Genomic DNA, 13,395 nt, shown 5'->3' on the forward strand with positions numbered 1-13,395 from the left:
CTGAGAAAAGCACAACCTGAACTCTGACTCAGTGAAGAAATGACTTTTTGTATGGTTGCCAAAAATTCTAGATATTATTAGCTAAAATTGTAAAGTGCTGCACTTGTTTATTGAGTTGCAAAACACAATGTTATTCTGGGCCAGATGTAAAAATGGTTGAATGTTGAGTATGGAAACCTTTTTTCATGCCTCTAATGCAGCAGGCCTTTTACTCACAAAATTAAAACTTGTTTAATATGCTGTGTGGTGGTGAAAGTTTGTGTAAGTCATTAAATCTCGTATTAAATCATTAAGTCATCATATTAATCACTTAAGTCATTAAATCTAATCTCATTCTTGAATGGCACTTTGAGAACAGCATGCTTTAAGAAGAAAATTCTATTCTGTATGTATCTTAAAAATATTGTGATGAATGCTTTTCATAGTGTTGATGAAACTCTCTGGATTTCTTTCTTGATCAACTCTGAATGTCTATTTTTTGTTGTAGCAAACTGTCGTATAGCAAGAAACTGATTTATCTCCTATGGCAGCTCTCCTCAAAAATTTGCATTCTGATTTTGCTTTGTAGATAGTGGAATATTTTTAATTTATAATGAAGATAGCAAGCTCTGTGCCCAAGCTCAAAACAGCAGCTCAGTCATAACTGCCATGTGCAATGTGAAAAATGAGTTGCAGAGGTTCAGATGGATCTCGGCCACACAGCTGCTGAGCATGGGGATGAAGCTGTGCTTAGGAGTTCTCACCAAGGATGATGAGGCTGCCATCACGTTGGAAACCTGCAACAGAACAAATGAGCTTCAGAAGTGGGAATGTAAAGGTGAAGCACTTTCAATCCAAGGCAAGGATTTGTTTCTCAACTATGGAAAAGGGAAGGGAAAGAAAATCAGGTTGTCCAAAGAATCAGGCAAAGGGAGCCGATGGAGAATCCATGGAACTGCAGGCAGCATATGCTCCAGGCCCTATGAGGGTAAGTATTGAGAATTAATTTCTATATTTATTGGTAAATTAACTGCCCCTATTTAAATGGATTCAACTGCCTGCTTGTCAAGTAGCAGTCCTTGTAATAGTGATATCAGTAATACAGTTCACTGAAAGTGGCTTAGCAACGCAACACAAATAGCATAGAATCATAGAATCACGGACTAGCATAGGTTGAAAGTGCCATTAAGGACCATTCTGTTCCTACTGCCTGCCACCCACTAGGCCAGATTTCTCAAAGCCTGTTCTTGCACCTCCAGGGATCCCAACTTCTCTGGGCAACCTGATCCATTGCCTCACCACCCTCCGAGCAAGGGATTTCCTCCTAATATCTAATCTGATCTCTCCTCTTTTAGTTTAAATCTTCTTTTCCTATGTCACTCTTAGACCATGTTGAAAGTCTCTGTCTTTTTTTATAAGCCCCATTTAAATATTGGAAAGTCCCCTCAGAGCTTTCTCCTATCCAGTCTGAACAAGCCCAGCTTCCTCAACCTTTCCTCATAGGGGAGGTGCTCCAGCCCTCTCAGCATCTTTGTGGCCCTCCTCTGGACCTACTCTAACATGACTGCATACTTTTCTGCCCATTTCAAAAAGTGTGATTCTCTCAAATGAAAGAATAAAAGGCTCATGATGAACTAAAAAAGGAGAATGGGAATTCTCTTTCTACAGCAACAATGGAGGGAGATGGCGTGGATGGAATCTGTGACTGTTTCAAAATCAACTTGATCCATTTCTGGGAGAAGTGGTGAATTCCATTATATTAAAATGTTGTTCTTACTTGATTTGACCAGGTGCTGTCTTTGTAAGTTAATTTCTATATAACGTTGTTTTGATTCACTGCTAAAAGTGTTTATCCAGTGTTTCTCAGGTCCAGAAAGAAGAAAAAGCATAAGAAGGCAAAAATAAAAGACAGGACTTTAATGCTTTAGAATGCAGTAACATCTTGCACTTAGGTAGGAATGCTGGAGATTTCAACACTGGAGAGCTGGATCTCCTTTTCCTGCTTTATTATCCTGCTTGGGTTACACAGACCTAGCATTCAGTCCCAAGTGTTCAATGTCCTTTCTACTGTAACTCTAGTAAGGTGAGAGGTTAAATAGCAAGAAACAGTTCTACCCGGAATGAATTTTATCATTATTTTGTTCAGATACAGACAAACTAGACTGTGTAGACATTGGATAGTTGCTTTCCAACCGTTAAAAATTTAAGATATAACATTCTCTCATGTGGACTAATAAAAATACTCTGACAGTTCCTTTCCAAGCTTCTCCAACCATACAGAGAAAAGAAAAAAAGATCCTAAACATCATCTGAGGAGACAAATTTGTGCAATAGGAGAAGCTGAGTCATGAAATAATAGTCCACACATGACAAGTAATAAATCTGACAGATTTTTTTTTTCTGAGGGCTAAATCAAGGCTGTTTAAGAGTGTTAATTAGAAACATCCACAGAGAGATGCCTGTAAACAAACCCTGTGATTAGTATTGGATACCAAGTGACTGCTATTAAACTGTTTCTCTCCATAGATATGTATACAATAGGAGGAAATAATTTTGGTGCACCTTGTGTGTTCCCTTTCAAGTTCAATGGTAAATGGTTTGCTGACTGCATCCGTCAGACTGATGCAAGCTCTCTCTGGTGTGCAACTACTTCAGATTTTGATAAAGACCAACGTTTTGGAAATTGTCCATCAAAAGGTAATTTATTTATAAATATTTCAGGAAAGACGTTAAGTTAAATGTCACCTCCTCTCACAGTTAAAATCTCCTCAGGATGTGAAAGTAGTACTGGACAGCAAACTGGATTCTGGGTAACCTAATTCACTGGTAAGCTACGCAACTTGATACGGGGCCTCTGCTCTTCATTCAGTTTCTGCATTGGCGATAAGGAGACTGGTATCTATGAAATATATGGTGAGGATGTTGTGTGGAACTGATGGAAAAAGTCAGAACAAAGTACTTTTGAGGCATTTTGAGACAGGTAATGAATAGACCAACAAGGGTTCCAAAGTAAATAGAATGGATGGAGAGACCAAGATTTTCTGCATGGGGAAAAGGAGGTTAATGTGGACTGAACTGTGAGAGAAGTAGATCAGATATAAAGGGAAAAGAAAAGAAGAAAAGTGAATGTAGAAAAAAATGAGACTTGTAAGAAGTAACTCTTTACATTATAAATGTGTTATTCGTATTGAAAGCACAAAGCATATTGAAGGCAAAACCTACCAAACCATACACTACACTGGTTTTAGTCTTCACCAAATACTTCACTTTTTACATTAACAGTTGTGATTATCTTATCAAGTTGTGCTTTTCATATTTTATAGACACTCTCCACAAAGACTTTTGGAAAAGAAATCCTTTGACTGAAACCCATTATCAGATAAACGCAAACTCACTTTTGACATGGCATCAAGCAAGAAGAAGCTGCCAGCAGCAGAATGCAGAATTGTTAAGTGTCACAAACCCTCATGAAGAAATGTTTTTGTTAGGTAAAGCAAAAAATTACATACAAACAAGTAAATGAATGTACATGAAATGAGCTTTAAAATGGATACTTACATTCACAGTTTGAAAATAAGTCCCAGTGCCATTCTTAAAAAAAAACCATCACTTTCTGACAAAAAAAAATTCTTAAAATACTGTGAAAAAAAAATGTAACTCATATAGAAAACATAAAAAGATATCTATGACTTTTTTTTTTCATTGTCCAGTTTAAAATTTATTTCAAGTTTTCTTTAACAACTTACCAGATGCATTTAATTATTTTATTTTATTTATTTATTTATTATTATTTTGCACATGTAGGACTCACTAGTGATCTGGGATTCAATGCCAAGCTCTGGACTGGTCTTGTGAGACGACTTGATAGCAGCTGGGAATGGACTGAGGGTAGTCCTCTCAGATATCTGAATTGGGCTCCAGGTGAGTGCATTTTTCAGAAATGATGGTCAATATTTGGACCAAAATTCTGTTCTCTTCCCCGAAGTCGTGTTACCTGATTCCTTTTGTTTCACAGAATTTTCACTGGTTACAAGTGCTTATGATAAAGGTAGGGTATTGCGATAGTGGGATCGCATCATAGATGGCTCATTGTTATTTCTGAATTTCCCAGGAAAAGCAGATAGCTCATCTAAGAAAACCATTAAAAACATGCATTTGCACCTCACTCAGAGTTTGATTTCCATCTACGATTTTCTCATCAGGCATATTATTCAAACCAAAAGAAAACCTCATGAAAAGTGGTATATAGAGAATTATGAAAGAGGAAAAAAAAAACACCAAAAGAGAAACGCTGTGTAATTTTGTTTCAGTTGCTCTCCTTATGTATTGCTTATGATGTCTATTGATAAACTCTTAATAAGTCTCCACTATATTTTTCAAGATTTAATTCACCATAGTGTATGTTGCTGAAGTCAATATAATTTCATAATAACAGTTCTGATGACAAGAAAATACAAGGGGTGAGCGCTTATGTGGAATTCAATACAAATTTCACATCCATTTTTTGACAGCAAAAGATATTGAGTGTTTTGCAATAATACTAACCCACAGGGAGTTGTGCCTTAGCTGAATTTTTATGAAGTGTTTTCTGTGTGCTGCAGTATTTCAGACACCCTCATTTTCTCCTTGAATTGTGCATGGGAGGGGGGAAATCCTCATATTTGAAATGCGGGCTCTCCCAGTGGGCTCACTGGCGTCTCTTCATCACTGCTCCTGGGAATTCTCATTCTGAAGAATCAGGAACTAAGGCCATGTGGCTGTGCATTCCCTCCTGTGGTGAGATGAAAATATTCAGTGTTAACAGAGTGATTCTCTGTATGTTGTGCTTCTTTCCTGAAGGAAATCCCTCTGTGGAGCTTATAAAAATGTGTGGGATCTTCCAAGGCAGGAATGGCAAATGGGAAAATGTGGCATGTAATCAAAAGCTGGGATATATCTGCCAAAAGAGAAACTCTTCCATTGTGGATGACTCCTTCATTGTTCCCTCAGGTATGATGAGTCTTGAAAAAAGATGTGAGCTAGAGCTCATGCTCCCCCCACTCTCTCTGACATTTTCTACCCTGTTCTGAAAAGAAAATACTAGAACTTGGGGCTGGCACTTTTTCCCACTGGAGTTCTCTTTTCACTGGAGGCAATGTAGTCTTTTCTATAGGAAGAAAATGTTTAGTGCTTGGGAATTCTCAGCATGCCTTTAGCTCTGCTGTAACTCCCCCAGCAACACACATGATAGTCTATAACATTGTTCACTGGATTGAGGGTTTAATGGCACACCTTAAATACTAAGGCTGCATCCAGGTAGCCTACTGGGGATGGTTTCTGACCCATGCTTACCTCCAGACCCATGCTTGGATGTTGACCAGGGGAATGCAAGCTTGTACATAAATATGTCTGGGCCTTCCAGTGCATAATATGAGCAGTGCAGGAGCTCAAAGTGACTGGCAATCACCTGGTGTTTCCTAAAAAAAAAAACAGAAATTCTCCAAAATTCACCAAGACAGAGTTCCTGTGTAGGACAAGAGGCCCTGTGGCTGTATCCAAAGCCTCACGGATGGGGATTTGATATAAAGTATTGCCCTTCAAGCTTTCATACCAAATTGATGAGTATTTATTTCATCCTCTAAAAGAGCTATTTGGGTAGCTTCTGGAACAATATTGTTCTGATGCAGATATCTGTTTTGCATTCTTTATGATACTCCCACCCTTTTTTGTCTTTTCTACCAGTCTATACTCCAGTATCTCAGAGTTTGCAGTACAAGTAATTTTCTTTGTGATTAGCAGAGAACACTCAGCAGAACCGCTCACTAATTGTTTGAAATATTTTTTTTTTAGGAGACATGAAGCCTGTTAAGTGCCCCAGGGAATGGGTAGCCTATGCAGGGCACTGCTATAGAATTTACAGAACACCCAAAATATGGAAACAAGCCCAATCATCATGTAGAAAAGAAGATGGAGACCTGACAAGTATTCATAATGTTGAGGAGTACAGTTTTATAGTGTCTCAACTTGGGTATAGTGAGTATTCCCACAAGAAATTTCTTTGTCTGGAGCTATACTCTCTTGCTGTTACTCATGTAATCATTATAACCATAAGCTTACCTGTTAATTTGTTTACTTTTTGAAACTCCTTGTTCAGTAATTGTGGATATTAGACATTGTATCTCAATTTTAAGACCATGCCTATCATTAACTTTGTTTTTCCAGAGCCAGATGATGAGCTGTGGATTGGTTTAAGTGACTTCAGGTTTCAGATGTATTTTGAATGGAGTGATGGGACACCTGTGACATACACCAAGTGGCATCAAAGACAGCCGATCCACACACCTAATAAGGCAGACTGCATTGTTATGAATGGAGAGGTAAAAATCCCTCCCTAACTTTCTTTTGCCCTTTATACCTCCCCTATACAGGGAAAAAAATAAAAGAAAAAAAAAAAGGCTTTTAAAGAGTTTTAGGAACTTGGTTTGCTTCAGAATATCTTAGTATGGTGAGTGGCTGGAGACCAGGTTTAGGGAGACGTAAGATGGAGCATCAGAAGCGACGCACTCTGCTGAGAGTTGATCTACTTTATAACAGTTGCAACAAATCTCCCATCTGAAATTGGCTGAAGTGACCCTTCACCTGCCTTTGACCTAGCCAATCATAGTTGCATAGTCTAGTTATTGGAACAGGGACTTTCTTTATCCTTCCTGTAAAACATCAGAAAGGTATGTAAACATACTTTTATTACAGTTGCTCTGGAAGCTCATTGCTGGAAGCACAAAGAATTAGGTACAAAAAAAAAAACCCAACTTTGTTCTGTTTTACACTCAGTTTAAAATGATGAATTATTATACTAGGGAAACAGTATGTTTTCCATATGTTTTTGTTTTTTTTTTTTTCTCCAGCACTTCCTTGCTGATGTCATCTGGGTGTATGAGCATACTATTGTATACATGAGCATGAATAAATACTGCAGTGCTGAGAATAAGATGAAAGAGAAGATGTTTTGTTACTTTTCTCATCAGCCACTGAAACTTTAATACACGCCTCCCTAATTCTCACACTTCTGAGGAAATGTGGCCCTCAGTTTGTTGTGTTCCCTGTCTGGGAGATTTGGAGAAAGAATCCAGGCATGGAAATGCTGAAACAACTCACACCATATGAAGAGAGAAGTGGTCTCTCTGAGAATAGTAAATATTCCTATAGAACCTGGATTTTCTCTAGATTTCACTTCTCTTTGTGGTTTCTTCTTGCCTTGCTCAGGCTGGGTTCTGGACTGACAGTGCTTGTGAAACAAAACTTGGTTACATCTGTAAAAGAAAACCCTTGGCAGAGGAATCAGGGGAAGCTGAAGTTACTTACCCAGGTTGCCAGAAAGTAAGTGTGAAACAAAAGCAGTGAAAGGTCACTGCATCCCACTTTCACTTCCATGACGGTAAGTGGCATAGAAGTCAATTATTGCAATTTGTGGACTCCTAGAAAACTGTTTCTTTGTCTGTGCTGATACTTCTTAGACTAATAAACTCAAAATGTCTTCTCTTTTCCTCACTTACACATGCACTTCACAGTGCTTTCTCTTGGTGCAGAGCTATTCCCTTTGCCCCAACAGCCTCTCCCTGCAGAGCATCTCGTTGCTTTTGAGCTGGAACCCACAGATTGCACAGACCCATCTAGGTTCAACCCACCCATCACAGGAGGCAGAAATATCTGAGCCTGCCGTTTTACAGTGCGACTGCAGCACAGCCTCTTGCAACAGCTGCACATAAAAATTATATGCTGTTTTATGCTCTATTTAAAATGACATAACATAATACTATGGAGAAACAAACAAAAAAAAAATGTTTTCCATATTTTATTTTTAATTTCTCCAGCACTTCTTTGCTAATGTCATCTGAGTGTATGAGCATAATGTTATATATTAATAACACAAAAGCAGAGCTGGCATTACCCAATTTGTTGAGCTGTGGCTGTCAGCTTGCTTTCCAGTTCCAAGTCAGAGCCATGGTTCATTACTGACAAAGGCACCTGTCAAGGGGCGAGAAGCAGTGTTGTGGCTGCAAAGCTATGTTTGATTATACTAAATTCCTTTTCATGGCTTCTGAGGTTGATTTTGGTGTGGGATGTGGTGTTAATGTGGCTTTTAGAAGAGCTCTATGCTGGGCAATCTGGCAGTTCCCCTTGTGTATCTGTTGTTTGCATTTGCAGGGCTGGATGAAGCATGGCTTTTACTGCTACTCCATAGGGCAGCTACCAGCAACATTTTCAGAAGCAAAACTTATCTGTGAAGAAAATAAAGCTCACCTGGCTACTGTGACAGACAGGTATGGCAGTGTAATCTTGTCCTTCCAGATGTGCAACCAAGCCAAAAATTCAACTCTTCCTACTCTGAAGTTATTAATAGTGTGTAATGTGATACTACTTCTTTGGTGTAAGATACATGTTAAAACTAAGTATAACAAAGTAAAACAGGCAGTGCTATGTCATCAATATTAACATTCAAGCTATGGCTGCTACTCACCAGCACTCTTGTTGTCCCTGGTAGTAAAGATTTGATTCTGCCCCCCCAGCAGTCCCAAATCATCAGACTGTTTTGAAACTCACTGAAATGAACTAAACAGATAAATACGAAACTATTTATTTCTTCTGGATTTGAGTTTTTAGCCTTTTCCTCATAATAGGAAGATCTGGAAATGTATTCTTTTTTAGAATAATTATTTTATCCTAGACTAAAAGTATTTAAAGATCTAAAACTTATTTTAAAGCATAGTAAGTCACTGTATCACTGATTTAAATAAATGCATTAATTCAAGTATTGGCTTATATTGCTCATTGTGTAGCACAAAGGGAGAATAGAATCACTTTAAATTATAAGCATGATTTACATTACCTAATTGTAAGGTAAACAACTTGTATTACGATGAGATCTTAAGACCATGATCCTTGTTTCAATCTATGCTTATTTTTCCCCACGTAATTAACAAATCATCTTAAATTTACCAGGTTTACTACAGTGAACTATTTGAAGAAATAGGCAGATTGCAATAAAGCTTGATATATTACTTTAGTACTTATTCTTCACAGATATGAACAGGCTTTTTTAACTTCTATAATTGGATTCAAGCCAGTGGAATATTTCTGGATTGGACTCTCAGACGTGGAGGAGCAGGGGACGTTCAAGTGGACTGGTGGGGACCCGGTCATCTTCACTCACTGGAACATGGGAATGCCAGGTAGGAACCAGGAGTTCAGAGTTTCTGCTCTGGGGAACCAGGAAGTCATGGTTTAGAAACTACAGGGTGGTTTTAAAACAGTTCTGACGTAAATGTGCAGGAACAATCATGCAACTTCTGTTTATACTGAAGCTGCAGTAGCTCTTTCCAGGTGGCCACTTGGGACTGCATGTGGCTGCTGCTGTCATTCATTCTTGGTTCTCTGCTGGCTTTTATATTTTGGTGATATAATATATCATCAGTATAATATAAAATGAGTTTTTTTATAACTTATTTTAACTACTTGAACATTCAAACACAGTGGGGACAGGTAGCTTTTAGTAGAGGATATATGTTTTGAGAAGATGTAGCTACATATCAATAAGGTGTTAAAATTTTGTCTTTCATGAAGGAAGGGAGCCAGGCTGTGTGGCCATGAGAACAGGAACTTCAGCTGGATTATGGGATATTCTCAATTGTGAAGAAAAAAACCTGTTTCTGTGCAAGCAGCTGGTGGAGGGAGCGACCCCACCACCCCCTCTGACGACTCCTCCACTCCCGTCCTGCCCAGAAGAATGGCAATCCATTCCTCAGAGCAGCTTCTGTTTCAAAGTAGGTGTTTAACAAGTGAAAACAAACACTTGTCATTTCAAGTAAGAATATGCTTCATGTATGCATGGAGGATGGATTTTATCCTGCTTACATAATGGGTCATTTGTGTTTACGCATCTCTAACCATATCCTGGGTGGAGCATCCTGAGGTGTTGGAAAATGCTGTGTGCTGCTGGATTTGAAGGTTGGAGCTACCAGGATTCTGAGATGATGCCAAAAGCAAGGCTGAAATAATCAAGTTTGCTAGGTGACCACACAAGCAAGGTGACACAACTAAATGTCCAATGATTAAACTAGAGGCAAGAAAACAGAGGCTCAGAATGCTGACTCTAAATTACTCTAATATCTGAGACTGTATTTAACTGTCCACTTCTCACAGATTTTTCAGAGAGGAAGGGAGAAAATGCAAACGTGGTTTGGTGCAAGAGATTTTTGCAGAGCTATTGGAGGAGATCTGGCATGTGTCCACAGTGAAGAAGAGCAAAAACTAATATCTAGTTTGTAAGTATCTGCAAAATACGTTGTGTAAATATAGGAAAGAAAGCATTTTAAAAATGAACATTTTGCACGACATGAGGAATTTCCAGTGGTCAATTTCTTTTTTGGAAAGACAATGTGCATCTCTGCAAAATGTAAACAGGTAGAAACTGAGGTAAAGAGGTGGAAAGAAGTGAGCAAATGTGCTTTTTGGCAAGCCTTTGGGTAGATTCATCTATGTGTGAGAATAGCTTGAATACATGCAAAAATGAAAGAAGGGTCATAAAAATTGGTTTCAGCTCAGTTTAGTTGAAAAAGAGAAGCCTGTTGTAGTTGACCAGCAGATGAAATAATCAAAAAATTGAAGGAATATTTTATGCTGTGAAATGTAATTTTCCTTCTTTAGTTAAGGGGAAAAATTGGAGACTAAGAAAGACTGACCTACTGATGTGTTTAAATAAATGTTTAACTGAAGCAAATGAGTATTGGCTAGTCTGGGTTTGAATGCATAAGTTTCTCTGTAGGACCAAGACCTTAAAATTTTCATTTAATTCAGTAATTTTGATAATGTGATATCTGTGATCATTCCTGTGCAGTTCTGTTTCCCTGATTCCTGTCAAATGTTTTTCTCCACGTGAAAATGGGGGGATAACTTTACGTGAATTCCTCAAGTGATAATTCAAGTGACAAAACTTTCATACGATATATATTCTCCATCTCTATTTCACACTCTTATTGTCTATATTTGCACATAATCATTTAGAAATAAAGACTATCGTCACTTATCTTACTGGATGGGTTTAAATGCCTTGGACTCTGATGGAGGATTTACCTGGTGTGATGGTTCACCAGTGAGTAAAAATTTCTTGTTCCTACTCCTCTTCTTATACTACACGTATGGCTTGTCAAGCATGTACAAAACACAAGTGACTTTAAGTCGATTTCCCAAGTCTGATTTAGGAATTAGTTTTTATCTTTTGATAGTTCACAATCATACAGAGTAGTATGACAGTTATAGCAATGAAATAACACCAAAGATAATGGAATCTCTATTTTCTCTCTTGGTTTAAGCCATTCTGATTGTACCAATCTCTGTATTTCCATTTGTCATTTACTGTGGAAATAATTGTGTTTGTTTGGTCAAGATAAGCTTTTTTGCCTTCACCCTCTTAAGTTGCTCAATGTCTGCAAGGCCCAAGGCCATATAATGGCAGCTTCGGATGTCTGTGCAACATCAGGGCAGGAGGAGAGGATCTGAGGAAAGTTCTTAGATTCTACTTTCTAGAGCTTGACAGAACAGTTTAATCTCTACACATATAATGGAGGAGAACAGTTTTTTGGCTTCCTAGTGTTGGCCAATAGGTACAGAGAAGAATCACTATGCTATACAATGGTCTTGTGGTCATGTCCTACTTCCGGAGTTTGGAACAAACAGATAATGTGGACCATGAATTCAAATGAAATCTTTTCTTCTTTAACAAGTTGAAAGAATGTTTTGCTTCAGTAGAAAACCCTGAAAACGCTGTGTTTTCACTATAGGTAAACTTTCAAAAATGGGCAAATGGAGAACCAAACAATTATGATGGAAATGAAAAATGTGGAGTGTTTTATGGCTATAATGATATGAAATGGAATGATATATTTTGTGAACATATGCAAGACTATGTTTGTCAAATAAAGAAAGGTAAGTTGAAGACCTTTTTTTTTCTAAAAATGGTATTTAGAAAGAGTTTAGAACATCCTCTCTAGGTAGATCGCATCACATGTATTAGAGCCAGCTGTTCCATGAAACGCTACATGAATTTCAATTTAAATAAAAGCAGTTGAAAATTATGAATTCATCGATGAGATACATGTGTGAGTTTAGCATGTACATGCAGCATGCTGAGGAAATGAAATCAAGTAGCATAAATCCATAGTCCATAGTTTATGTAAGCTCTAACATAGTAGTTTGCTGAGTGTAACACCTTCTTTCAGATATTCCTAGCAATTTTGTGACAAAAAAAATCTTACGAGTAACTTCTAGGTTTCATTTTATCACTGGAAATTAAAATGCAATGGTAAATGATTAAAAAACAATGGCATAAACATATTTGATTGAGATATTTCTGATATACTCAGATATTGATTTACCTTGCAGGAGCATCACTGAAACCAGAACCTACATCCACATTTGGTAAGTCTTGTACTTTCAGTATGTGAAGAAATTTTCATGCAATGGTGTTAATGTCTATTATGAACACTCTACTTAATGTTTCAAATTGCAGATTATGAATATATTGTTAGTGAAGATGACTGGATAATATATAATCATAAGGAATATTACTTTAGCAAGGAAGCGATGCCTATGGAAAAAGCAAGAGACTACTGCAAGAAAAATGGTGGTGATCTTGCCGTTATCGACAGTGAAAGTGAAAGAACGTTTCTTTGGAAATATGTAAGAAAATCACTTTAAAAAATCAAGTTTTATCCTCTACTGAGGCCTCTTTTTCAGCTGGCTTCAGACATATCAGAAAGTAGTCTGCATAATAAAAAATTAATGTTACCTTTCATAAGTTTAACCACCTAGAAACTTTGACATAATCATTATTCTAATAAATAATTGCTATGTGTAGAAAAGTCTTCCGTTTCTTTACAAGACCATTGCCAGAGTGCAACTTTCAACATTTTTTTTCTGTTCAGTTACAAGTTAGTTACTGAGTGTGTATTTTGTTTTCCATCTCGTTCTCTTCACAGAATTTAGAAACAAGGGGAAAAGAAATCCCTCTCTTTGTCAAAATAGATTAAATTTTCAAGAAATAGTTTGAACCAGGCTGCTTTCCAATAGGAAGTGAATAACTTGGTGATTCTAGTTTTCTATAAATAGTTTCTATACTATTAAAAACAAGTATGATTCCTCCCTTTCTTCCATGTGATTAAACAGTAAACTCCGTTATTTACTTGCAGCCTTTCAGCAATTTTCCACTATGGTTTTCCTAAAAATATGGTTTTATTTTATATTATATCCTCTTAAGACATTTTTAATTTTGTTTTGTTTTTAATCTTAACACAGCATTTTCCCAAATTTTTTTTTCATCCCATTTTGTTTTTTTTTTTTTTTTTTTTTTTTTTTTTTAATAATTGAATGATAATTTTGCAT

The 13,395-nt window shown here is 37.2% G+C and overlaps 1 protein-coding gene across 1 annotated transcript in view; it reads left to right on the forward strand.

Moving 5' to 3' along the window:
• Nucleotides 1–13,395, forward strand: part of LOC122189255 (macrophage mannose receptor 1-like) — a 29,735-nt gene that overhangs the window by 2,758 nt on the left and 13,582 nt on the right. The window contains exons 2-17 of the mRNA XM_042888230.1: nt 569–967; nt 2,506–2,676; nt 3,303–3,467; nt 3,784–3,900; nt 4,819–4,968; nt 5,809–5,991; nt 6,181–6,335; nt 7,222–7,335; nt 8,164–8,279; nt 9,040–9,188; nt 9,580–9,779; nt 10,159–10,280; nt 11,020–11,107; nt 11,796–11,940; nt 12,397–12,432; nt 12,524–12,693. Coding sequence (XP_042744164.1) covers nt 569–967; nt 2,506–2,676; nt 3,303–3,467; nt 3,784–3,900; nt 4,819–4,968; nt 5,809–5,991; nt 6,181–6,335; nt 7,222–7,335; nt 8,164–8,279; nt 9,040–9,188; nt 9,580–9,779; nt 10,159–10,280; nt 11,020–11,107; nt 11,796–11,940; nt 12,397–12,432; nt 12,524–12,693 — 2,480 coding nt within the window. The remainder of the gene's footprint in view (nt 1–568; nt 968–2,505; nt 2,677–3,302; nt 3,468–3,783; nt 3,901–4,818; nt 4,969–5,808; nt 5,992–6,180; nt 6,336–7,221; nt 7,336–8,163; nt 8,280–9,039; nt 9,189–9,579; nt 9,780–10,158; nt 10,281–11,019; nt 11,108–11,795; nt 11,941–12,396; nt 12,433–12,523; nt 12,694–13,395) is intronic.

The sequence above is a fragment of the Lagopus leucura genome, unplaced genomic scaffold (assembly GCF_019238085.1).
Source record: "Lagopus leucura isolate 7727_CA_CO unplaced genomic scaffold, USGS_WTPT01 Super-Scaffold_100157, whole genome shotgun sequence".
NCBI lineage: Eukaryota > Metazoa > Chordata > Aves > Galliformes > Phasianidae > Lagopus > Lagopus leucura.